Genomic DNA, 26,539 nt, shown 5'->3' with positions numbered 1-26,539 from the left:
TTAAGCAGAGACACAACCTAGGTAGTTCAGAAAAAAAGAGGCGGACAACCCAGAAGTTTGTTTTATAGGTTCATAAGTACTAGGTAGCTGCCTCTGTTGGCCTTTTAAGCCTACACAGTTTTTCTTGGTGAGAATCAAACCCTGTACTTGATTGTGAGGTAGCCACCGTAACAGTTATGCTAATCCCCAACTTTGGAAAAGTTTTTACCTGCAAAAGTACAGGGGCTATCCCTTACATTCCATCCTTGACCTAGATCACCTGTATTTGACAGCCCCGTAACAGGTCAGCTTCTTCCCTCCACATAGGAGACCTCTGGAACTATGTCTTTTAGCTGAGGAAGAGAGCAAGAAGCTTCTCCTTGGATCAAGAGCTAATGTTTTTGTCCTTGCATCCAGCATTAACTTTCCACTCCAGAGCCATACTTGGCTGGATTGGGACAAGATGATGTAAGCATTCATGAAGGCTCATCTTCAGAATTTAGTGTTCCTTTGTGTGTTCAGGGTGGCTGGAGAAGATCCACAATCTTGCTTCACTTATCTTCCTCCTCCCCCTTTGGGCCCTGTTTCAGCTCTAGAAGTTTTAGACCCAGTTGTACACTCAGAGGTGATGTATTTGATGCCAAAGTGTATTATCTTCCACTATAGCTTCTGCACCACTAAATCCAAGGGGCCCAGCAGCAGGAATTCTGTGCCAACTCCAGTCCTTGCCCAGGTTGGGCCATTGTCTACTCTCTTGGCATTCAACCTCTCTGCTCCAAAAGTGACCCTGTTCACCCCTTCTGAAAATGTCTGGGCCAGCAGTCAGTGCTAATGTTCACCCTTCGTTGTGGCATTTTGCTGCCTACTGCTTCATCCCTAAATGCCTTGGTACTGTTTGCAGTGAAGATCCAATGTGGTAGTCTTGCAGGAACATATTTAACCAGTTTTGCCCATAAACACCATTGAAAAGGAAGACTTTAGCCATACATCAGTGTTGCCCACATAGAATACAGGATTTTATAGGCTAGTATTGCTGTGGTGTGGGATGCCTTTCCCCCCTTGAGATTTTAAGATGACTTCTCCTTCACCCCCCAAGCTGTCCTAGGAAAAGGCAGTGTAAGAAGAAACACTCCCTATAGGAGGAATCCTCACTAGACACAGATCTTGATGAAGGGGAGGATACCCCTCCACCACATTTGGCGAGATTCTGGAACTGATGAGGCAGACATGATCCTGTCCAGTAGACCCCACCTCCCCAGGGGAAGAATTTTTGCAAGAGGTTTATGGTCTTCTCCTTTCAGTGGCCTGGGTAGTTCCCCCCAAAAATGCCCATTGAGATGATGCCTTCCAAAGCATGGCAGGACCTAGACATAGTTGAGCTCATCCCAAAAAAGCTGGGGAGACGCCCAGAGATGAACACCCTACTAGAATTAAGGGCCATGTGTAAATTCTGTAGTGATGTTGGATGTCAACAAACATGAAGTCTTTGGGGGGGGGGCAAGCTATAAGGCTATTCATCCCAGCAGAGAGTCTAGAGTTGGACAGCAAGTTTATGCATACAGTACATCAGAACAGTTATTTACTTGGCACATAGGGTTAGGTTTCAGAGAGAGCTGTCTGACAGAACAGCAAGTACCCATATGTGACCTTGTGACCTGAATACATTATTTGGAGAAGCTAATACAACCATTTACTCTCTATCTCATCATTGGCCATGTGCTTGTTAATAATGAAGCAAATGGAGAAGCTAGAGAGTCTGCTTCAGGCATTATGATGTACCAGCAGACTTTGGAGATGCCTTACAGATTTTGCTCAACACTTCAAGGTGGCTTTCGTCGGTGCTTCCTGTGATGAAACTTCTTGTTTGAGCAAAAAGTTAGTTAACTGCTGCAATATGAACAAGAGGGCAAAATACTCGCAGCTTTTGGGATTAAGTTGTTAGGCCCTCAAAAATCCTTTCAGATGAATCAAAAAGTGTGAAAAGGTTATGGTTTTGCAAATCCCAACAGTCCTTGCAGAAGTAACAGTATGGCAAAGGATCCTGTGGTAGGGATGGATGTCATCTGCTGACAGAGACAGAAGGTGGTCTGCACCAACAAGGATGCAGGTGATCCTTTTCAGGATTCCATCAGTATGAATCCTGAAGGGTTGCCCAACTGTTCTGCTCTGGGGGCAGTTGGTGGACCTCTTGGGCAGCCGTCACACAGGACAAATGGATCAGGGAAATTATATCTAGAGGCTACTCTGTACCATTTTTAAGATTACCCAAGCAACCACCCTCTCATCTGCCACTAGTTCCACCCTGTCAAGAGTACAGGAGCACAATAAGAGGGGACAGTCTCTAACAAAAAAGATCCAAGAAGGTCAAGATTTTAATCTTCTTGGTGCCCAAAAAGATACAAGACTTCAAACCAATTTTCACCTTCAAGTCATTTGACTCGGAAAGTAAAATTGAGCCATTCTGAAGTTTTTTATCCTTTTTCTGCAGTTGGGCCAGATGTGCTCTTTTAATCTCCATAATGTGCATTTAGACATCAAAGAGCCAAGTCATCCAGGGGATTCCTATGCTTTCAGGTGGGAGCCAAGTCATCCAGGAGATTCCTATGCTTTCAGGTGGGAACAAAGTCATCCAGGAGATTCCTATGCTTCCAGATGAGAGCCAAGTCATCCAGGAGATTCCTGTTCTTTCAGGTGGGAGCCAGTCATAACCAATTCAGATTGTCTAGACTAGGCTGTCTGGGGGGCATATGTAGATCCAACATTAGGCTAAATCTCACACACTGATTCAAACTGTCACTAGGCTAATGACCCAAGGTGCCTTTCAAGCCAAGCCAAGTTTTCCCAAAATAATAATGTCCTGCATCCAAATAGGACATTGAGAGCCTGGCATGTATAAGCTACCTCTATCCATAAGGGACTTGGGTGCCAGGCCTGGTGTAGGGCTTGTTCTCCCAAGATGCGGCATCCATCCACTCCGTCAGCATGGCATAAATGTAGTGTAGAATATTTGAGGAATATGATTTTACCCCTTATACAGAGAAGCAGTGAGGGTTTAGTAGTGGACCATAGCATCACATTGTTTTTTTATTGCAAGGCATTTACTTAGGACTTCCATTGTGGTCGCAGACAGATTGAGCAAGACAAATTTTCCTCCCACATGAATGGTCTCAACAGTGTAATAGCACTATTTTCCAGAAGTGGGAAAAAGCTGTTTCAGTCTCTTGGTTTTGCTATTCATCACCAATTGAGACAGGTTTTTCATCATAGTCTTCAGGAGGGAGAACAACCAAGAGATGCATTCTGCCAGATTTGGTATAAAGGTCTTCGCGTTTCCCCCATTCCCACGTGTAATCAACTTCCTTCAGAAAATCAAAATCTACAGAGCCAAGAGCATTCTCATAGCCCCATTCTAACCACACCAGGTTTGGTTCTTGCTATGCCCTCATTTGAAGAGAAGACCCCATCTTCCTTCCACAGCACTATCATCTGCTGTTCCACCTGTCCAGGCAGCCTGACCTGGACATTGTCCCTTCACTTGATCACATAATTTCTCCATTTCCACTCGTAGCCTGGGGGGGGACCCATTGTTTCCTTATGAAATGTATGGAATAGTCTCATTATTGCCTCACAGAGGTCCTCTACTTAGGATTTATAAGGGAAGATGGAAACGGTTTTCTTTCGGGCTACTCAGCTGGGATTAGACCCCTTCTCAGCCCTTGTACCTAAAGTGCTGACTTTTAACAGATGTTTTCATGTCACTGTTGTATTTTATGAAGGTTTTGCTTCTTCGTTGGCTTCACACAAGTTACATATGTTCTTTTTGAAAGGAGTTTTTTTAATGCAGACTACGTTTGGTTCACGCTGCTCACTGTGATGTAAATTTTGTCCTAGGGAAACTTCACTCTTGTTTTCCTTTGAACTTGCTGTCACCATTTGTATTAGCACATTACTTTTGCCATACAAGTCTCAGAGCTGCATGCCTTGTTCTCCATATTTCCTTGTCTTGTCTTCCATAAAGATGGTGATGTTGACCACTAACCCTTTTATGCACAATGGCTACTTTGGTGTGAATTTGAGTCAATCCATCTTGCAGTTTTCTTTCCAGATTATTCTAGCAGAGGTGTAAAATCTGTTGCACTGCTTAGATCACAGGCAATTTATGTATCCTTCTTAGTTTCTAAAAAATAAATGTCACGAAGTAACCAAGGTCACTTTACCTAAAAAGATATTTGACTGCATAATCTTTTGTACTTGTGGACTTATCTTAGGCCACCCTTGGACTGCTAGGGATTCTGTCCATCAGTTCCAGTACCTGGTTAGTAGCAACCTAAATACACAAGTTATGTGCCTACCAGAACATTCGATTTAGTTGGCATCTGTCCCAACACTGGAACAAACCCCTCAAAATTGTAATTTATGGTAAGATCTGTAAGGACTTTCAAAGGCTTGGCTTAGAATTCATGGGCTGTGTCTAACTCGCAGCTTTCCTTAAATTTCATAGACCTTACTGTGTCTGTGGTTGTAGGTCACTGTCACTTGATCTTGAGTTTCACTGGGTAGTAACGGGCGTATCGAATGAGGAGTTGTAGTAAAGGGGAATTGTTGAGGAAAAAAAGGTGCCAAGGCAGCCAGTCCATCGGTTCCAGTGCCCGGAAAGAGGTACCAGACAAATCTAACATTATGGTAAGTACATAACTAATTTTTACACTGTATCCTCCGTCCTGATGGTTGGCAAAACTTTACAGGAGAAACTTCACTGGTATCTTTGAGAACTGATGGACCGCATGCCTACTCCTGGGAGTGCCAGATTTCTTTCTCCCTTGTATCAAGAAAGAGCTCTTGTAGTGGATCCAACAAGTGACTCGCACTCAGGAGGTTCCTTTCAAGCCAGACCTGGACACCAAGACTGTGCCTGCAAATTCTTTGCCTGTAGCTTTGGGGGCTTGTTGTGGGGAAACTAATTATTTTGGTGAACTTGGAACCAAACTCAAAGGAAAAAACTACAATTGTCAGATTGCTGTGGATTAAGCTGTAAAAGCATTCAGACAGGTTCTGCAACCACATCCTGCATATCCTTGAAGACCACAAACGGTCATGGTACATGAGCAAGTGGAAGGTCCACATCTCCCTTTTGTGCAGACTTTACATGTAAGCATGATATCTGACCCAGTATTTAAGCTTGGCTCTCAGGGCATCTTGAATTCTATCCAAAAAGAATGTAATGACAGACTAAGCAGGATAGAAGCAGTCTTTTGAATGAATGAATGCTGAAAAAGGATACACTTCTGGACTTTGGCCCACATTTGGGCTGCTCTATAAATTGACCTTTTCACTGTTGTAAAGAAAAAACTGCTAAGAAAATACTGTCCCAGTACCAATCTCAGTGGCCTGGGCAAGGGGTTTTACTGGATTCATTTCGTTTTTTTATTTCTGTGCTCTTCCTCTGTTCCTCATTCACATGGTGGCACAAAGTGTAGCAGAACTGAGCAAAAATGGTACTGATAGCACATTTTTTGGCAGAGGTATCACTGGGTTGCTCTCCTAAGCATGAAGAGGATGGAGACCACACCACTGCCTTAGTGTGTGGACATGTCTTCCCCAAAGTAAGGGACTTTCCTCCTGTAGGTGCATGCTTACAATAATGAGGGAGGCTACTAGACCAGATAATATGTAATTTCATACCTTGCAAAAATCTGGTGTTGAAGAGGCCTTTAACCTAAACCAGACAAGTGATGTTCTTCATCTCACATTGTCAGACCTTTGTAAAATCAGAATTGTCTTTGGTTTCATTGAACCCAACGAGGAGTTCTCCTCACTTTGAGACATCTTTGTACTAGTTGACGCTTATCACTTGTCAAAATATTCAAATGTCAGATGTTTGACTTGAGCTGCCTTTCTGGTGGCGAAGCTTTTGCCAGAAGGAATTCTGTATTGTGGTCCTTAAGTGCAAACAAACCCATATTTTCAATATGGGCAGGGTTAACTTTCCCTCCAGTCCGTTTGTCCAAAGTAGGTTCATAAGGTAATACTAGACTAGCTGCCCTTGTGAGCCATTGTAAACCTAGCCAGTATCCCTTTTTCTACTTGAAGTAGCCTATCCCAGTTATAGAGTAGCATTTCCATCCCATGGTCGATAACTATATATTAACTCTTAGTGAGACTAACTGGGATCATACAGTAAATAATTTGAGGGGACCCTTGCAAGAGATAAAGCAGTTTAGCAGGTGCCTTTGTCCCTTAGTAGTACAGGTGCAGTCCTTGTAAATTTTAATTTACCATCCATAGATTTAAGTTGCATTTGAATATGGACACTGATGAACTTTTATGAGGATTGGGAGTCTGTTCCACAACAGCAGTATCCTCTGTGAGATATACCTGTCCCTCCACAACATTGTGGTGCTGCAGAAGAGGATTAGATCCCTACACAGTATATTTCTGATGCAATTTGACTTGCTGATGTGCAATAAATCCATCAGTAATAAGTCAGAGGATGCCTTGTATGCCAGACACAGGTCACTTCTTAGCAGTTACCTTATGTAGTGACAGAAGTTTATATTTATTAGGCTAGGCAGTTAATCCACCTAATGTTTTTCCATACCTCTCAGAGTTGGGGGGGGGGGTTGTCTGCATACCTTGTATATGTGGTACAATCCATCCCTTCACAGGGTCATCCACCCCACACAGTGAAAGCTTTAGGAATCGTCCTAAGAGCACTGTTGCAAAAGTAAACATAAGTTATAGTATATTTAAAACTTGGCTGTAGTTTTCGATTTCATATATGTTCTTTGCTGCCTCTTTAATTTGTTACCATCTTGGGGTTGGGGGATACCCTCTCTCCTAATCCTGGGTGGTGCCCATCCTCCCAAGTTTCCTTAATGCTTAGAGGAATTTTGAGGGTTCTTATGGTTGGGGTGGCATCCCTGGAGACATTGGGCACCTAAGCAGTCAATGCTCTGGCTTCTAGACCTTTTCTACTTCCAGAGATGGAAAGAGCTAATGATAGTGTGAGCAAATGTCCTTCTTAAACCACAGGTGTCCAGACGTTAGGGTGCCTGCCTGCTGAGAGAAGTGTTAAAAGCTTTGGAAGTCAGGCTGTCTGTAAGGCCACTTGCAGAAGTCAGCAGTACTGCAGGTGAACATACCCACACCTCTACAGTTATGGCAGGTTCCTACACAATTGATATTATTCATGTTTCACCGTTGCAGTTGTCACCTGTGGGTTATCCCTGCTGTGGTAGCCCTTGGCCAGACCGAATACCAGAGTCAATGTTTTTCTGTGTCGGCTGCTGTTGCCTATAGTCTGTCATCAGTGCTATAAACCAAGGAAGCTAACGCCATTACATCAGTCTTTCTTGTCGTGGAGCCAGTAGCAGATGCAGTTCAAGTATGCAGGTCGGTCGCTACCAGAGTTTGAATTTCAGCTGAAAACATCTAAAGCTAAGTAACCCTGTTTGGGATCCTTTTTTTGTGCACTAACCAATGTCCGAAAAAGTTAATTATCTCACCTGTGGAAAGCAGATCCCACACGGAGACTTCCATTCATACTGCGACACTTGTTTAGGCCCACACCACGACGTCCCCCCGATGTTCTTCGTCTTCCATTGCTGCAGTCCTGACTATGAATACCCAGCTGGCGCGGTGGGCGCGCGGCGCGTGGGCTGCGTCAGTGCGTCAGGGTACTATCGCGCATGACCGGCGCCATATCCTCAGTCTTTTGCCGCATGGTCCGATGCAGAAGCAGTTTTGCGAGTGCAGGTTGGCGTACTGAAATATTTCGAAACCGGAGTTTCAGACCGAAACAGAGTTGGCTAAAGGGAACATTTTGGTTTTCTTGCCTCAGTATTTTACCGGATGTCAGAAAAAGTGAATAACTGTATTTCTTGTGGGAAACAGATACCTCATAGGGATTATCATACCTTGTGTATACCTTGTTTAGGGCCTGTACAGCACGTTGTTGGTTGCCGCTCTTGTGCTAGGTTTAACAAACGCACTATTAAGAGGAGGTTAGACTGTGCCAGGTTAGTGTTTGGGAAGCGTTGCAATTATAAAATGCCGCGATGCTCCGGCCCGCAACCTCCCAAGAAGCGCAAGGATAAAACAGTGAAGCCTAGGGTTGAGGAACCGGCAGTCCCGGACGTCGGTTCTTTGGAAGGCTCAGTGGAGCCGGAGGTTTTGCCAGGAGTTTCCATGGAGTCCCAGGCAGAAACTATACTCTTACAGGATGTGCCTTCTCAGGAGGTAGGCCAGGCTGAGGGGGCTTCTCAGGTGTCTGTTCTTCCCTCTCTTCCCAAGGTAGTTAGGGCCTCTCCTTCTGTTGCCAAAACTTCAAAGAGAGGTAGGCCTACTTCAGTTTCAGTGGGGGCTTCTCCTACCATTTCAGGTTCTGTACCTAAGAAACATATGCTTAAGATGGCAGAAGATTTGATTACTATGATTAGGGGTTCTATGCCCCCGCCTGATAAGAGGCCTAGGGTGGAACCTGAGTTTGAGAGTTTTGAACAGTGTTCTGAGGCTTCAGAATCTTCTGTGGAAGATTTGCAGGAGTATCCTACCTATTCTGATTCTGATGTGGATGATTCCACTCCTACAGCGTCTCCACCTGAGGATTTCTCATTTTCAGAGACTTTGCATTCAATGAGGGAGCACTTTAAATGGGAAGGCCAGGATTACTCTGACTCCAGGAAAAGGCTTAGGGAGTTCTTGTTTTTACCCCAGCATAGGCCTTTAGCTATTCCTCCTGTGTTGAATGTGGTGGAAGATGTTTTTGCAGAGGCTTCCCTGAACCCTGACTCTTTGCCTCCTGCTCCTGTTAAGCCTGATAGGTATTATAGGGTGCGCTCATAAATATTTGTTTAAGAGTCGACCCAGAAACTATTTCCCAGGGGCCTAAGGGTGTAAAAGCTTCTGTGGTTAAAAATCCTGTCCCCACTGATAAAGAGGCGAGGGCTTTGGATAGGTGGGGAAAGAAAGTGTATACTTCTTCCACTCTAGCCATGAGAGCTTTGAATTGTCAGTTTCACATGTTAAAATATCAGAATTACCTTCTTTCACAATTGAAATCTAAGGTGGATGCTTTGGCGGAAGGTATTGAGTGTAAAGAGTTGCTGGATTTGGTTCATGTGTCCGAACAAGTGGGTAAGCATTCTTTGCAATGTGGTTTTGATGCTGTACAGGCCTCCTCGAGGGTGGCTGCTACCAGCTCTGTTCTTGAGGCATGCCTGGTTGAAGGATCAGAATTTAGCTGAGCATGTTAAGACAAGGATTTTGGATGCTCCTTTACAGTCTGATGTGTTGTTTGGTTCGCCTGTGGAAGCTGTTTTAAAGAAAATGGAGGACAAAGCTAAGTCTATGCAAACTGTTAAAGATTTTTGCAGGTACAGCCACCAAGTTTAGTAGAAATTGGCCTGCTAAGGGGTGGACATATCCTGCTTATGATTCTCAGTCTAGGGGTAGGTCTAGACGTGGTAGGGGCAGGGCTCAAAGTTCTTTTAGGCCTAGAACAGGAGTTCACCTGCTCAGACTTCTGGTGAGGGCAGGGGTCAGTCCTTAAACAGACCCAATGACCTGTTTTTCAGCTGCCAGCAGATTCACGTCTGGCAGCTAAGACTGTCTCTTTTCAAAGAAAATTGGGATTCCATTACTCAAGACAAATGGGTGTTGGATATCATTCACCACGGTTACAGATTTTATTTCCATACAATGCCCCCTTTCAAAGGCATGCCAGACGTTCCTCCTCTACAAAGAAAAGAGGCTCACAAGCAAGTTTTACAGTTACTTCACATAGGGGCCATTCAGCCAGTCCCTGTGTCAGAGAGGGCCTAGGATTTTATTCTCGCCTGTTCCTTGTACCAAAGAAGGGGAACACGTGGAGACCAATTTTGGATTTATCTCTCCTCAACACGTTTTTGGACATTCCCAAGTTCAAGATGTTGACGTTACAACAGCTTTTACCTCTGCTGGGCAAAGATCACTGGATGGTAACTTTAGATCTCAAGGAAGCTTACCTTCATGTGCCTATAAGGCTGAGTTGCAGAAAGTATCTGCGGTTTCGAGCTGGAACTTCTCATTATCAGTTCTCTGCATTGCCCTTTGGCTTATCTAGAGTAGTCACAAAGGTTCTGGCTCCAGTGATAGCTTACTTCAGGCTTCAAGGAATTCAAATCTATCCTTACTTGGACGACTGCCTGATTCTGGCTCAAGAAAAAGAAGACCTTCTACAGCATCTGGATTATGTTATAGCGGTGCTAAGATGCCTAGGGTATTCTGTGAACGAAATAAAGTCCAGTCTAGTACCCTCTCAAGACATGTGCTTTCTGGGTGTAAGACTGAATACAGCAGCCCAGATGGCCTTTTTAACCCCGGACAAACAAAAGAGTCTGTCACTTTACTTCCATCAACTATCTCATCAGTCCGTGCTGACTGCAAGGACAGTCCTTCAAGCATTAGGGTTCATGGCATCTTGTATTCTGGTGCTTCCCAATGCCAAACTGCATATGAGGAAGCTACAATGGTATCTCAAAAATGTATGGACACAGCACTGCCAGGATTTGGACACTGTCATTCAAATAATACCTTGCATTCAAAAGGAATTTTTGTGGTGGGCTCAGGAATGTCACCTAAACAAGGGACTCTCTGTGACCCGGCCAGAGGCAAGTCAGATTCTAACGACAGATGCCTCGGACATTGCTTGGGGAGCTCATCTAAATGGAAAGTGGATACAAGACAAGTGGCCTGCCAGACTACAGCATCTACATATCAACATGAAGGAGATGTTAGCAGTCCAGTTTGCATTAATGGCTTTCAAGGAGTTACTTCTTCCAGGGCAGGTGTTGATTCTAACAGACAACACAACTGTCATGTGGTACATCAACAAGCAAGGGAACACATTCTTATCCTCTATGCAGGCAAGCAATGATTTTATGGGAGACTGCTAAGCTTGCAACTAACTCTTCAGGCAAGGTTTCTGCCAGGAGCACAGAACTCCTTAGCAGATGTGTTAAGCAGACAAATCATGGATCCCAAACTGGATCTTCATGTATTTCAGAAACTGACAGTGTCATGGGGAACTCCAGACATAGATCTGTTCGCTTCTCCACTAAACCACCAGCTGCCAAAGTATTGCACAAAGGGGTTTCATCACACAGCTTGGAAAGTGGATGCTCTGTCTTTCAGTTGGAAAAACCTTCATGTGTATGCCTTTCCACCTCTACCGCTTCTTCCAAAGGTACTATTAAAGGTCAGACAAGACAGGCCAAGGATGATTTTGATAGCTCCAGATTGGCCTCGGCAACACTGGTACCCACTTCTCTGAGTCTGGTAAAGCCTCCATGGCCTTTACCTTTGATTCCTCATCTGTTATCTCAGAAGGACGGTCATCTGCTCAATGTCAAGCTTCACTCTCTTCATCTAACAGCCTGGCATATTCTGTGTTGAAACACAGCAGGTCTCAACTTCCTCAACAAGTTTTAAATGTGATTATGGAAGCTAGAAGGCCTAGTACTAGGAGAGTGGAAAAATGGAAGAGATTTTTATTTTGGAGTACAGCAAAGAATTTGGAGATTTCAGAGCCTAATTTGAGTGTGGCTCTTCAATATCTTACTGAATTATTGGACAAAGGTTTGTCCTTCTCTTCCATAAAGATTCATGCTGCAGCAATTTCAGCTCACTATGATTGTGACCCACCTTTGTTTTCGCATCCTTTGTTCAAGCAGTTTCTTAGAGGGCAAAGAATATAAGACCCGAGCTCCTACTCCTGCTTGGGATCTCAATTTTGTGTTGGAAAAACTTACTCTACAACCTTTTGAGCCTGCAGCTACTGCTGAATTGAAATATTTGTCATGGAAGACTGCTTTTCTGTTGGCTATTACTTCTGCAAGAAGGGTGTCTGAGTTGCAGGCCCTTATGGCAGTAGAGCCCTTTATGATTTTCCATAAGGACAGGGTATCATTACGTACTAATCCTTCCTTTATGCCTAAGGTGATTTCTAGTGTGGCTTTAAACCAAACTATTCATTTGCCTACATTTTTTGCAGATCCTCAAAATAAAGGGGAAAAGATTTTGCACACTTTAGATGTACACAGGCAATTGCGTTATTATTTGAGCAGGACTAAGAATTTTAGGCAGTCTCAGCAGTTACTTGTTTCTTTTGCTTTGAGTTCACAGGGCAAGCCTGTGTCAAAACAAACTATTTCTAGGTGGATTGGCTTTTGCATTGCATTTTGTTATTCCCATCATGGTAAGGAGATTCCAGCTGGGATAAGGCCTCATTCCACTAGGGCTACTGCCACTTCAACAGCATTTCTAAGGGGGGTGGCAACTAAGGATATTCTGGAAGCAGCTACTTGGAGTTCAGTGCATACTTTCTCTAGGCATTATCACCTTCCTATCTACTCTAAGACTAGGGCTGGTTTTGCCACAGCTGTTTTACAAGGCATGTTGTCAGCTCCTACTACTACTTTATAATTTGCCAGCCTCCCTTACCTCTGCTCTGGGATTCTACAATAGTCAGGACTGCAGCAATGGAAGGCGAAGAACATAGTACAGTTTTGTACCTACCATAAATGTAGATGTTCGAGGATTCCATTGTCCCTCCTTCCCCTCTGTATTTAGGGGTGGTTGTGTAGGTGAGTTGACATGCTTACATTTTGTATATATTGTTGTATGTATTGTACATGTTTTTGGTGCAGGTTGTTTTGGGACTTGTCTTTTGGGTCTTCTGACATCTGGGGCAAGAAAAGACTGAGGATATGACGTCGGTCATGCGCATTAGTACCCTCTGGCGGCGTCCAGTCCTGTCTAATGCTGACTGAACGTCTCTCTCTGGTATTCGGGCCGACTGGGACGCGGACTATACCCAATAGTCAGGACTGCAGCAATGGAATCCTCGAACATCTACATTTATGGTAGGTACAAAACTGTACTTTGCCAGTTCTCTGCCCCCTCTTATGAGAACCATTCCCCATAGAGCTCTTATTGTAGACTGGTATTTTTGTCTTCCATCTTTGCATTCCGAAATGGCGTCCATCAGCCAACAATCCATGGACATTCCGAAAAAACGCAGAGATAAAGATAGAGACCACACAAGGCTAAGCCTTCCGACAACTCTATTGCTAAGCAGGTAGTCAATTCTCCGGAATTCAGCGAGGCGCTTTCACAGCCCCTGATGCCCAATTCAATATCTATGCAGGCCCTCTACCGAGACCCTTTCGGAGTCTGGTATGCCGTAGAAATCTTCGTCTTCCAAGCCTTTGTCTGTCTCTGCCTTGGTTGAGTCCAGAGCCACGAAGCAGGCACCGGCTTCCAAGGAGGCCTATCGCACTACCGAATCTAGACAAAAAAACGCCTTCTCATCCGACTACCATTTCTCTCAGACTGATGAATACTATTGGGCTTAAAAGTCAGGCCACTCCTAGAAAATCTGCCTCTAGACACCATCTTGCTCCTGCTCCACCACCCCAAGCCCAAATGCTTAAAATGGTGGAGGATCTCATTTCCCTTATCGGGGTAGTTGGGCCACAACTTCTAAAAGGAAAATACTCCCTTCCCCAGAAATTGACAGAACAGGATTCTGAAGAATCTGACTGTTCAGATTTTGAAGAGGAACAGCAACCTTTGACTGCTTATGAGGATTTAGATGCAGAGAAATCTATTCCTTCTGCTTCCCCACCAGAAGACCCCTCCTTTGGGGAAACCCTTCACACCCTCAGGGAACATTTCCAATGGGAATCTCAGGATTTCCCCCAGTCTAAGAAAAGACTTGGAGAGTTTCTGGACCTGCCCCAGCGCAGACCCTTGGCCATCCCTCCTGTTTTAGAAGTGGTGGATGATGTTTTCTATGAATACAGTTTAGCCCCTGAGGCCCTCCCTCCTGCTCCCAGTAAACCTGACAGGGATTACAGAGTACAGGATTCTCACAAATACTGTACAGAAATCCTGTTGCAGACCCAGCGGTCATTACATGGGGACCAAAAGGAGCAAAGACTAGTTCTGCAAAGAATCCTCTTCCTTCTGAGAAGGATTCCAGAGCTTTGGACAGATGGGGTAAAAACGTGTACACCTCTGCAACCTTAGCTATCAGAGCTCTTAACTGTCAGGTCCTTATGTTAAAATATCAACAACACACTCTGGAACTATTAAAGCAAAATATTTCAACCTTTCCTGGCTGTGTCAGTTCGAAAGAGTTAGTAGATTTGCTGCACTCTACTTGTCATGTGGCCAAACACTCATATCTCTGTGGATATGACACCCTAGAAGCCTCAAGCAGGGCATGTCATTAGGAGACAGGCATGGTTGAAGGAACAACCTTTCCCTGATCATGTCAAGTCTAAACTAATTGATGCACCCCTGGATAAAGACCGCTTGTTTGGAGTAAAAGCAATAGAAGTGCTTAAAAATATAGAAGACAAAGCAAAATCTATGCAAACAGTAAAAGTTTCTTTCAGGTTCAACCTCCCAGGTTCATCAGGAACTTTCCCTCTAAGCACTGGTCCTTCCCTGCACCTGGCAGACAGACCAACCAGGCCCTTATCCCAGGGGCGGCAGAGAGCCAAACAGTGGATCACTTCCACCCCCAAAGGCAGGGAGTTCTAAGCCACTCTTCTAAGGCAAAAACTGTCAGTGACTCCCTCTCCTCTTCCTGCGCAGCTTTCACTCACCAAAAGCTAGGAGGAAGGCTCTCCCTCTGCAAAGAAAATTGGCTTTCTGTAACAAAGGATCAGTGGGTCTTAAAGATCATTTTTCAGGGATAAAAATTTTCTTTCAACGAACTCCCAATTTCAAGAGGGTACCCAGACTTACTGCCATATCAGTGGACAGAGGCATTGAAACAGGTACAAATTCTCATATCCCAGGGGGCAGTAGAATCTGTCCCCTCAGATCAAACAGGCAGAGGCTTTTATTACAGACTATTCCTTGTTCCCAGAAAAGAGGGCACTTGGTGCCCCATCCTGGATCTATCCGTTCTGAACGTCTCACTGGTGGTCCACAAATTCAGAATGCTAACTTTGCAGCAGCTGCTACCTATGCTGACAGAAAATGCCTGGCTTGTGACCCTAGACCTAAAAGATGCCTACCTCCACATCCCCATAAGAGAATCCTGATGGAAATTCCTGCGCTTCAGAGCAGGCTCACAACACTTTCAGTTCTCTGCACTGCCCTTTGGCTTATCACCAAATGCTTATCCCCGGCCATAGCATTTTGCAGACAGAGAAATATACAGATGTTCCCTTATCTGGACAACTGCCTCATTCAGGCAGAGTGCAAAGAAAAGCTGCTCCAGGACCTTCTCTTTGTCAAAACCCTCCTAACTTCTCTAGGGTTCACCAACAACGAGAAGAAATCAAAGCAAACACCCTCCTGGAATTTCATTTTCTTGGTAGCACTGTTGGACGCACCATCCCAAATGCCCTTCCTATCCCCAGGAAAGCAGAGCTTCCTGCCTCTCTACTTTACCCAGCTGGCTTCCAGAAGTCATCTCACTGCGAGGAAGTTCCTGCAAGCCTGGGGGGGGGGGGGGGTACATGGCATCTTGCATCCTTCTAATTCCTCTGGCCAGGCTTAACATGACGAAACTTCAGTGGTATCTAAAGAACAGTTGTCGCCTCACAGTAAGATGTTGTCCTGTTCGATTCTCAGCTAGAGCGTCTACTGTGTGGAGACATGCATGAATGGGCGTACCTTCATTGAAGGTTGTGCATCAGAGCTGGCAACTTGGCATGTAAAAATCTACTCCCAGTCATTAGCGGACCGGAGTTCCGCTGTGGCGACCCCTAACCGGGAAAAGCCGAAAGACACAACAACACTCTGCCTTTAGGGACTTCTCTCCAGCTGATCCCCTGTAGAAGGGCCGAGTTTCTCTTGTGGGTAGGGGCCTTTGCCCAGAACAAGGGTCTTCCCTTCATCCTCCGCCCTACCGGCCAGACCATCACCACAGATGCCTCAGACATTGCTTGGGGTGCTCACCTAGCAGACAGGTGCACCCAAGGTCTTTGGGATGCCCAGCACCTTCCCTTGCACATCAGTCATAAGAAAATGATGGCAGTTCAAAAGGCTCTGACATTCTTCAAACGCCATCTCAGGCCAGGGGTTTTCCTTATCAGAACAGACAACACCACAGTAATGTGGTATGTCAGCAAACAGGGTGGGACCCAATCTTACCTTCTGTGCAGGCTAACCATGAACCTCTAGCTGACTGCCATCTCCATGGGTTTACACCTAATTGGCCAATACCTACCAGGGGTCAACAACACCCTGGCAGACCACCTAAGCAGAAACTTACTGGACCCCCACAAATGGCAGCTCCACAGAAACACATTTCTGCAAGTCACTCTCGAGAGTGGGTGAACTCCAGAGGTGGATCTCTTTGCTTCGCACCTCAACCACCAGCTGGAAAAATCCTGTACCAGTGAGTATCACCACCTATCGTGGAAGGTGGATGCCTTGACCTTCCCCTGGAACTCCCTCTTTGTGTATGGATTCCCTCCTCTGCCTCTTATTCCCAAGGTACTGATCAAAGTAAGGGAGGAGAGACCAAAGGCCATCTTCATTGCTCCAGATTGGCCCAGGCAGCATTGGTACCCCTTACTGCGCAGCCTTGACAGTACAGCCCCCCAGGCAGCTTCCCCTGATCTCAAACCTCTTGACCCAGGTGTGGGGGGGATGCTGCACCCAGACTTGCAGAGACTCAATCTGTCAGCATGGCTAATACTTTAAAAGCAAACAAGGGGGTCCCTGTTAAGCAAATGGGTCCTAGACATCATCACAGAAGTCAGAAGGCCCAGCACCAGAAAATCTTGCAGGGAAATGGAAAAGATTCTGCTCCCAAAGCCAGTCCAGAGGGGCCAGTACGTCACAACCTTCCATCCTTCTCATCTTGGACTACCTAGCTGAGTTACTCAATAGTGGCTTCTCCTTCTCTTTTATTAAAATCCATGCCTCAGCCATTTCAGCTAGTTTCGATTCAGACCAGCCCCTCTTCTCACATCCTTTGATGAAACAATTCCTCAGAGGGCCTTCTAATATCAGACCACCCAGAAGGCCAGCCACGCCAGCCTGGGATCTGAATTATGTTTTAGAAAAACTAACCTTACCTCCATTCGAACCTGCTGCTTCAGAATTTAAATACCTCTCCTGGAAGACTGCTTTCTTATTAGCGATCACCTCAGCCAGAGGGATTTCAGAACTTCAGGCACTCATGGCCGTTGAGCCCTTCATCATTTTCCATGCAGACAGGGTCTCCCTGAGGACTAATCCCCTCCTTTATGCCCAAGGTGGTATCTGATGCGACTCTCAACCAGGCCATACATCTACCCACCTTCTTTCCCAACCCTTAAAACAAGGGGGAAAGAATTCTCCACTCACTAGACGTGCACAGACAACTCAGACCTGGACCATACTAAACCCTTCAGAAAAACAGACCAGCATCTTGTCAGCTTTACCCCAGGGGCAGAGGGGAAGCCCATTTCCAAGCAAACCATTTCCAAATGGATATCACACTATCCATTTCTGCTACAGACTACATGGGAAATCACCCCCCTGAGTCTATTTGTACCCATTCCACTAGGACAGCCTCCACTTCCACAGCATTCCTCAGAGAAGTCCCCATCAGGGACATCTTGGAAGCTGCCACCTGGACCTCTGTTCATACACTTTACAAAGCATTACCACCTACCTGTTTTCTCTAAGTCTAGGGCAAGGTCTGCCTCTGCAGTTCTGCAGAGCTTGCTAACCCATACCTAGGGCTCTAACCTATCCTTCACCTCTCTCCTCTGCTTAGTTAATCCTCCCACAGGTGATGACTGCAACAGCGAAACATGAAGAACATAGTACAGTTGTGTACACTGAACATAAATGTAGATTTTTGAATGTACTCACTCTTGCAGTCCTGGTTTCCTTCCCCCTTCTCCTTTTTCCCTAGGGGGCATAAACTTCCCATGGTGGCTTTTAGCCACCAGGACCACTTTACCATATTTCCTTGTGCTTCTGACTGGTTAGGGCAAGAAAAACTAATGTAATGGTGTCCAGCTGCCTTGCTTTATAGCACTGACAACCTAACATCAGACTACAGGTGACAGCATCCGACGCAGAAAAACATTGACTCTGGTATACGGGGGCCGGCTGAGAGCTACCACAGCAGGGATAACCCACAGGTGATGACTAGCAACAGTGAATACACTCTAACATCTACATTTATAATAAGTGTACACAACTGTACTTTCTTACTCAGGATATGCTAGAAATCATGAGGGAAACTGGAAGATAATATATTGCTGTTACCACAGATATTTTCTGTTTCAGTGTCCAGGAAACCATAGTTGGAGTTCCATAAATTTAGGATTATCTGGGACATTAACCTCTCATGTCAAAATTTGCTACAATGCTAACCCTGAACCAAGCAATGTACGTTCATGTGTTCATCCTTGCACCTTTGGAGTAAAGGGGGAAAGATCTTCATGGATGAGGATAAGTAGCTGTGGTACTACTGAGATATAATTGGGCCAGTAGAATATCAGAAAAAGTTGTCTACATTGCAGAGGCTGGCACTGGCAAAATGGTTTGTAAATGACTAGCATATTGCACATCTTTCTGTTATGAGACTTCTTGGAAGGACACTGCAAGAAAGAGTTGCACCTCATTCTGTAAGGGCACTGCAGCTACCATTGCCTTCCTCAGTGGTCAGTGCTCAGTATTTTTTAGAGGCAGCCGTCTGATCTCTTCTGTCCTTACATTTTCACAATTTTGCAGGATGGGTGCAATTTTCAAGGCAAGAAATGGGTTTGTCACTGGTTTGCCTAAAATAAATTCTGTGATCCTAATCTGAGAGGCAAGTAAAACCACCTTACCAGAGTGTCAGCTTTGGGGGCACTTAACGACTGCAGCAGTGATCCTCACAAAGAACCGTGTCCAGCTGATTAAACAACAAAATGTAATCATAGAAGATAATGTGTTCAGTGTTTATCCCAGTTCCTTCCTTCCGTCCCTGTATTGCATGGGGTAGTCAGGGGCCATGTCGGTACCTCTCCTCGCATTCATCCTTTCCTTACTTTTTATGTCCTTCACCTTCCTGTTCCTGTTTAGGTCCATCAGGAGGGCTTGGATCCTCCAGGTTACAGACTAAATCCCTATGGTAGTTCTTTGCCACTAGGATTAGCTTTGATGTAACTTTTCCTGTTAAGGGACAAGAACTAAACATGGGAATGGGTGGACATCATCTGTATGTCAGCCACATAAGAACATGCAAGGTGAGGAGTTGTTGGCTTGGCCATGGAGGATGGATGCTCATTTCTGAAAGTCTGGCTGGAATAAGTGCTCATCCAGCAGTGGAGATAACTGTTGTAATGACTTCAACAGTGACCATACTCTAACAACTACAGTTATGGTAAGTTTTCTCTTCAGCCGTACTTTGTGACCAGTTGCCATGTATGTAACTTCAAAAGAAAGTTTGCTTTTAACACAGCTCTTTCTTGTGTACTGTGCTTCAGTAATAATTTGCAGTTTATTTACTTCCTCTCCTCCAGTTACTTGGTTAATTTGGGCTGCATTAAACCGCTCTGCGATCTCTTAACTGTCATGGATTCTAAAATCGTTCAGGTGGCCTTGAATGGTCTAGAGAACATCCTTCGACTTGGTGATCAGGAAGCTAAACAGAACGGAAGTGGAATTAATCCATACTGCAGCTTAATTGAAGAAGCATATGGTAAGAATGTAGTACAGTTGTATTTCCTGTTTAACACTAAATGCAAACAAGACTTCAACCTTCCTTTTAGGATGTCTGTTGCTTCAGATCAGTGGAACTGAAGCCACTAAAATACCATGAACATGCAAAAACTTTTAAGGTGTCTCCTGCATTAGTTGACATTCTGGCTTTTTGTCCTTTAACCAGTGTCCTGCTCTTACCACCCTTTCCGTATACTGCTGTGTCAGGTACCATTTTACCTGTAGCACCACCTTGGGAGATAACTTGTCCAGCTTAGATGTAGGAGCTAAAGTTCCTGAGATTATGAGATTACTTGGATGTGAACTTGGCTGCACATTGTACAAGGATAAGCTGGCAAAAGGCTGTTCCACAAGAAAAAAATATAAATAGCAACTCACGTCCCCCCTGAAACTAAACCACTGCCTTAGTGGGGCTAATCTTGTCAGTTAAGTATAAATGTATTCTGTGCAGGTGAGAATGTCTTTACATTTCTTCCCATCTTTTTTACTTAAGTTCTGCATTTTCCTTGCTTTCCCAGTGGTGCTTGAAGTTCTACAGATCGGATGTGTTCTCCATCTTTTCCACAATGGATGAGTTTTCAAACCCAGCTTCAGCTGCTTGTCTTTTGGGTCCACAGCTCAGTCTCTCCCCTTACCCTTAATCTCCTCTTAGCAGCTATATTACGTCACATCTTGTTTGCCACTCAGAGCTCTAACATGGTTCACTGGCATGGGTTTAAGGATAGTCATAAAGCATCTTTTAATTACATCCGAAATCTAAAAGGGAATGCCCAGCTATGCGCAGAACTAGTAATGGATGGTACCGCTCATACTACATCAGAAGAAATTGCCAACCTGCTAGCTGACAGATTTTCTGCTGACGTCACCCCCCCCCTCCACCTCAGGCCTCATCGGCTGTACGCCAAAGCATTCCAGACACCAGTCCTCTGGTATCATAAAAGGTCAGGTCTTATCTGCGCTCTCCAAGACCAAAAACATGGCCACTATGGGACCAGATAACATATCCTAGCAGACCCACTTAGCGTTCTCTGTAACCATAGCCTGAGAATTGGGTTTGTTCTACCAGAGTGGAGGACAGCAGCATTTATCCCCTTGCACAAAAGGAGGCCAGCAACAGAACCTGGGAACTAGTTTAACAAAATTCATCTGCAAGGCCATGGAAAGCATCGTCATGGACCTTAACAAAGGGCATAGGTGACCTTCAAACTCTAGACCCAACCCAGTTTGGCTTCATTCAGGGTAGGTCATGCTTATTAAACCTAGTAGAATTCTTAAAGAAAGTCACCAAAGACCTAGATGAAGGTAAGACCGTACATACTGCCTACCTTGACCTGGCCAAGATTTTTGACACAATCCACCATTCTTGTCATTGAAAAACTCTCTGCTTGGGATTAACCCTTATGTCACTAGATGGGTAACCAGTTGGCTCACCAACAGAACACATAATGTCAAAGTTGGTGACTCCACCTCTGCAAGTAGACCCTTCACCAGAGGCATACCACAAGGATCTGTACTGGGCACTTTACTGTTTGGAATCTACTTCTCAGACATCCAGACTAAATTAGTCCTTTTCCTTACCAAGTTCGCTGATTGCAAATTGGGTTCAGTCACTGAATCCCCCAAAGATATTAACATGCTACAGGAAGGCCTAACACAGACAAATGATTGGTGCCAAAGTCATGGTCTAAATCTAAATGCAAAAAGTGCATTATTATTCCCTTTGGCAATGTAAAATTCCCCACTAATTACAGTATTGACAACACCCCTTTGAACTCAAACCCAGTGTGTGAGACCTAGGAATACAGGTAGATATCAATCTGAACTTTGACCACCATGTTTCCACTGTGGTAAGGAACGCATTGTACATTGCGCATCTCATAAGTAAGGGCATCGCATCCAGATCTAAGGATAATATAGCCCCACTTTACTTGACCCTCATCAGACTACTAAGAGTACAGTGCTCCCTTTTGCATGTACCTCAACAGATACCTGCAGCAGCTGGAGAGACCACAGAGGTTCCTCACCAAGAAAATACACTGCCTCCAAACCTTGACATACATGGACAGACTAAAAGCCTCTGTATCTTATAGGCTACTAAGAGACTTGCCTCTGACCCTGCCCAGGTGGGTCTGCTTCACATCCGCAGATCTAACAGCACAAGAGTCGCTTGCTTTGTGGAGCTAAACCTAGCCTGTGACATTAACAGAACATGCTGGAGAGCCAAATACGTCTCCCAGAGACTGCCGCTCCTCTGGAATAAACTTCCATTGCATGTAAAGCAGAGCTCCTCAAGGACCCTGTTCAAGCGCAGTCTGGACAAAAATGAATAGAAGACTGCAAATTCACCCTAGAGGTGGCACCCATGTCCCTCATGGACAGGGGGTGTTGGTGGTGAACATATACCAACTCTGCAAAGTATGTCCAATTAATAAGGAGAATTGGGGCAATTTGGGATTTACATGGCTAGGCTTGTAAGGGCTCTGGGGCTGCTAGCCTAGCAACTTCTGTGAACCTACAAGTTACTTTTCTGTCTTACATTTTTTAATATTATACTGTGAGTTTCTCTTTCTCTTGCCACTATATTCCATTATGCTGTGTTTTATATTCTAACCCCCCCCCCCCAAAAAAAAATATCATACTTGACTCATGACATTGGTGCTCTTTAGTCTTGTCTTTTTTTTTTTTGCCATAATCTTTTTTGGGATAGTATTTATAATACCATCATTGATAGTTTATATTTCAGGATTTTTTTTCTCTTAAGAATGCTGTTATTGGTACCATTGTTGGTAGTCCTTTTGCTATATTGTGTTCTTTAACCTTTGTCACTGTCATGGCAGATAAACCTTCAGGCTTTCAGAAAAGTATATAATGTAGCCGTAAAATAACCAATTCAGATGTTCATGGAAAGTGTCTACTGCTTGGGGCCACACACTTTGATGAATACTACTTAGTGTGTACAGCCTTTGGGCACTGGGCCATTATTGAGCACAGGAACAAATTACTTTTAAAGGGTCTTCTCCCTGCTTCTGTGGGAAATGCTTCAAAATCTTCTGGAGCCTCCCCTTCTGACAAGAAATAATCAGATAAGGCCAAGGAAAAGGGCAAAGAAATGAAGAAAAACCTTGACTGCTGTCCTCCTTCGGCTCTGGCTATCAAAGGTCCAAAGTCTTCGGATCCTGCCACCTTTTGAATCAGTTCTTGGAGATCCAACACTCCACCCTTACTGGAGCAGAGCTTCTCACCAGGACCAGTTTCCCTTTTTCTACAAGTGAGGCCCACTCAAAGGATATTGGTCACCTTTTTTTCCTTGAGGTCAGTCAAGTGTACCAGAGTTTAACAGAGCCTGATATGCATAGAGTGATGAAGTTCCTCAGGACTTGAGTTCAGGTGGGGATTCTCCTTGCTCCATCTCCCTTCGGACCCGTGAGCTTTGGACCTGCCCCTTCATATGTTGTTGCTGCTACACTTATCCGACCCTCTACTTCGGGGATTCAGGATCCAACATGTCACCCAGATTCATTTGTGTCTAATTGAGAATGTGTTCATCCTGTACTCCAGCTCCTGCTCTGAGCCCATTGGCTCCAACCATATTGGATTTGCAAGGATCCCAGAACCAAAGCCTCATTACCACATCCTGGGGGGGGTGTTCAACTTTTAAGTTGTCAAAGCTTTCTTTTCCTCCCATAGCCTTGGTGTTAAGTAGCTCAGCTCTGGCCCCTGGGCAAGGTCAGGGAGGTCCCTTTAATCATTTTGGTGGGGTTGCATAGGCATCTGCCAGGGTTGTCTTGGGTTATCCCTCAGCTTCTGCTTTGGAGACATTGGAGATGGCTCTCTCCAGTGTTGAATGGCTTTCTCTCCCCCTCTCTGGTCCTTCTGTCCCACAGCAAACAGCCCTGGGTCCTGTACCTTCACACACTGTCCTGTTGGGACAGCTAGTTCCTATTAGCCTTGAGGCTGTACCTTCTCAGGATACTCTACAGTCTTATGAGTCCTGTCTAAAACATACCCCTGTTGAGGTCCCTCAGAAGCCCACGTGTTGGTGAAGACATGTTGGCTTGACCAGGAGTTGGTCATGGAAGACATTGATTTCAGTGAAGGGGAGGTGTATCCCACATCACCACTTGATGTCTCATTTGGGTTGATTCGTAAACATTTGTGACAGGCGGTTGGTCTTCCAAAGTACCTTCCTAGAAGGATTCTATGCTCTCTGAGGCTTTTGGAACCAGCTCTGCTACTTCCTGTGTCATTTCCCCCCCCCCCCACAGATGAGATGGTGTGCCTCATTTTTTTGGTGGACATGGAAGGAACCAGATGTTATGGAACCGATACCTAAGAAACCTGACAATTACGTTGTAGTTCCTAAGGGTGGGTTCCACTGAAGTTAAGGCCACTGTGGTGGATGCCATGGTAGTAGCAGCAGCCACTAAGAAACCTTACTGAGGACAGCTCATTTATCCATCCCCCTAACAGAATCTCAGGCTTTGCATAGATTTGGCAAACAAATTTATGCTTCGGCTACCTTCACCCAGTGGTTGCTGAATTACTTGGCACATGTGACTAGGTTACAGAAAGATTTGACTAAGGAGCTTTCCAAATCTCCCTCGGGGTCCATGTCTGCAGAGGACAAGTCAGTGGTCACACTACTGTTCCTGTCAAATGCCTCTGTGTCTGCCGACATTACAGAAGTTGTTTTGAGAACAGCGTGTTCCAGCATAACCACACACAGATTAATAGGTTCATAGATAAAACACTAAGCTAATCGCTCTTGTGAACTATTTTAAGCCTAGCTAATTATCCCATGTGAGAATCAAACCCTGCACCTGTATGGTAAACACATTAACCATTATGCCAACCTCATGCACGTGTGTGATTTTGTGGAGCCTTTTAAGATGTCCTTTATAAATGCCCCCTTCAGTTTGACTCTGAGTCCCAATATGAAAGAGAGACTCCAAAATTGAAAAGGACAGAAAAGTCCATTCTGCTGTAGGCTTACAGTTTTCTACCCTCAGAGAGCATTCTCTAGAATCCAGAAAGGTATAAGAAACTGGTTCAGAAAATTCTAGGGGGTTTTCCCAAGATGCTTCTGGAGATAGACTGCCCCCCCCCCCCCCAAGGCAAAGGGGGAATGCGAATGGTTGATGTTGCCCACATGGCAGAGGAGGCCCACAGAACAAAGGCTTCAGGAATCCATTCTCTGAGAGGCCATTTCAATGCTCTGAACAATTGCCTGACTGCTGAGCTCTGGAGGCAGTCAGGGGCTACTTATCTCTGCATGCAGAAGCCTGGACATCTATCACCACAGATATCTGAATGCAGACCGTTATTACCAGGGTCTGCTGCAGTCACTTTTTTTTGTCCACCCCCCTCAAACAAGAAGCTTTCCAGTCTTCCACCTTCTCGGAGAACAACCATAGAAATAAAACAGCTGCTCGACAAGCGAGTCCTGCAGTAGTTCCCACCAGACAAGCAAGGATTTGGAGCTTGATTTTTTTTTGTACCAAAAAAGAGCTGGAAACTCAGGCCAGTTCTGGACCTCCGTCATCTAAACCAGTATGTCAAACACACGAAGATCTGGATGGCCACTGTGCAGTCTCTCTCCCATTACTGCAGAAAGATGATTGGATGGTACTCTCTAAGTCTTCAGGATGTGTGCTCCCATATCAAAATGGGCAGTCACTCCAGAAAGTATTTTTGCTTCTGACTGGGAGCCAAGTGACTGTCAAGTCAGAGTCCTACCCATTAACCTCACCGCAGTCCCCCAGGTGTTTACCAAATGCATCGCAGTAATTTCAGCTCATGTCAGACTTCAGGTGTTTGGAATGTTCCCATACTTGGACGTCTGGCTGCTCACTGCTCATGCCAGATCTTTTCTAATCCAGACCAGGAATTACCTACTCAAGCTATGCTTATTCTTCTTCCAGCTTTTCCCAATTAGGGGTCGCCACAGTGGATCACCTGTTTCCATTTCTTCCTGTCCTCTGCATCTTGCTGTGTCACACCAACCCATCTGCATGTCCTCTCTCTAACCACATCCATAAACCTTATCTTAGGCTTTCCTCTTTTCCTCTTACCTGGCAGCTTCAGCATCCTTTTCCCAATATACCCAGCATCCCTCCTCAGCACATGTCCAAACCAATGCAATCAACCTACTCAAGCTATGCTCTGATTTGGGAATCACAGTGAACAGGAACAAGCCACAGTTTTCTCCAGTGGAGACATTAGTTTGTAGGGACCCACTTGGATACAGCCACTCGGATATTGAGATTACCAACAACCGGATACACCACTCTACGTGATCAGGCCCTGTAGCTCCTTTCCCTTCAAGTGCTACCTGTTGGCTTGGTTCTCCAACTGTTGGGATTAATGTCTTTTACCATCACCTTAATCCCCTTTGCAAGATATTACCCGAGTTTTTCAGTGGATAGTGGCAGTTCAGTAGTCCATAAGACATCAACCCATGAGTTTTTGAATTTGTTTGACCATTTACAGGACTCGAGTGGTGGATTCAATCTCCAAAGGCATTTCCCCCTCCCAAAGCCAATGATCACAGATGCCACCCTAACATGGGGAGAGGGCATTACATGGGCATGTAGTCTCCATCAAAGGCCAATCTTAATGTCAGTGTCTTAGAGATGAGGGCAGTCCTCTTGGCATTGCACACTTTTTAGGCTGTTCTCCTAGGGATGATATTGATTCAGACATGTTAGTAGTCTGGTACATCAACAAACAAGGGGGAAACGTGATTCTTCTGTGTGTCTAGAAGCGATGAGAGTGTGGCAATGGGTGATTTTTTCCATTTGCTTTCTGATAGCAATGCACATACTAGAGAACTCCAGTATACTGTGGG

The 26,539-nt window shown here is 45.0% G+C and overlaps 1 protein-coding gene across 1 annotated transcript in view; it reads left to right on the top strand.

Moving 5' to 3' along the window:
* Positions 1–26,539, top strand: part of KPNA6 (karyopherin subunit alpha 6) — a 1,524,259-nt gene that overhangs the window by 1,397,340 nt on the left and 100,380 nt on the right. The window contains exon 13 of the mRNA XM_044082620.1: positions 19,494–19,672. Within this exon, the coding sequence (XP_043938555.1) occupies positions 19,494–19,672 (179 nt within the window). The remainder of the gene's footprint in view (positions 1–19,493; positions 19,673–26,539) is intronic.

Source organism: Protopterus annectens, chromosome 1.part1 (genome assembly GCF_019279795.1).
Source record: "Protopterus annectens isolate FY-2018-M chromosome 1.part1, PAN1.0, whole genome shotgun sequence".
NCBI classification, from domain to species: Eukaryota; Metazoa; Chordata; order Ceratodontiformes; family Protopteridae; genus Protopterus; species Protopterus annectens.
Note: the sequence above shows the minus strand (reverse complement) of the source record. Positions and strands in the feature narration are given on the sequence as shown.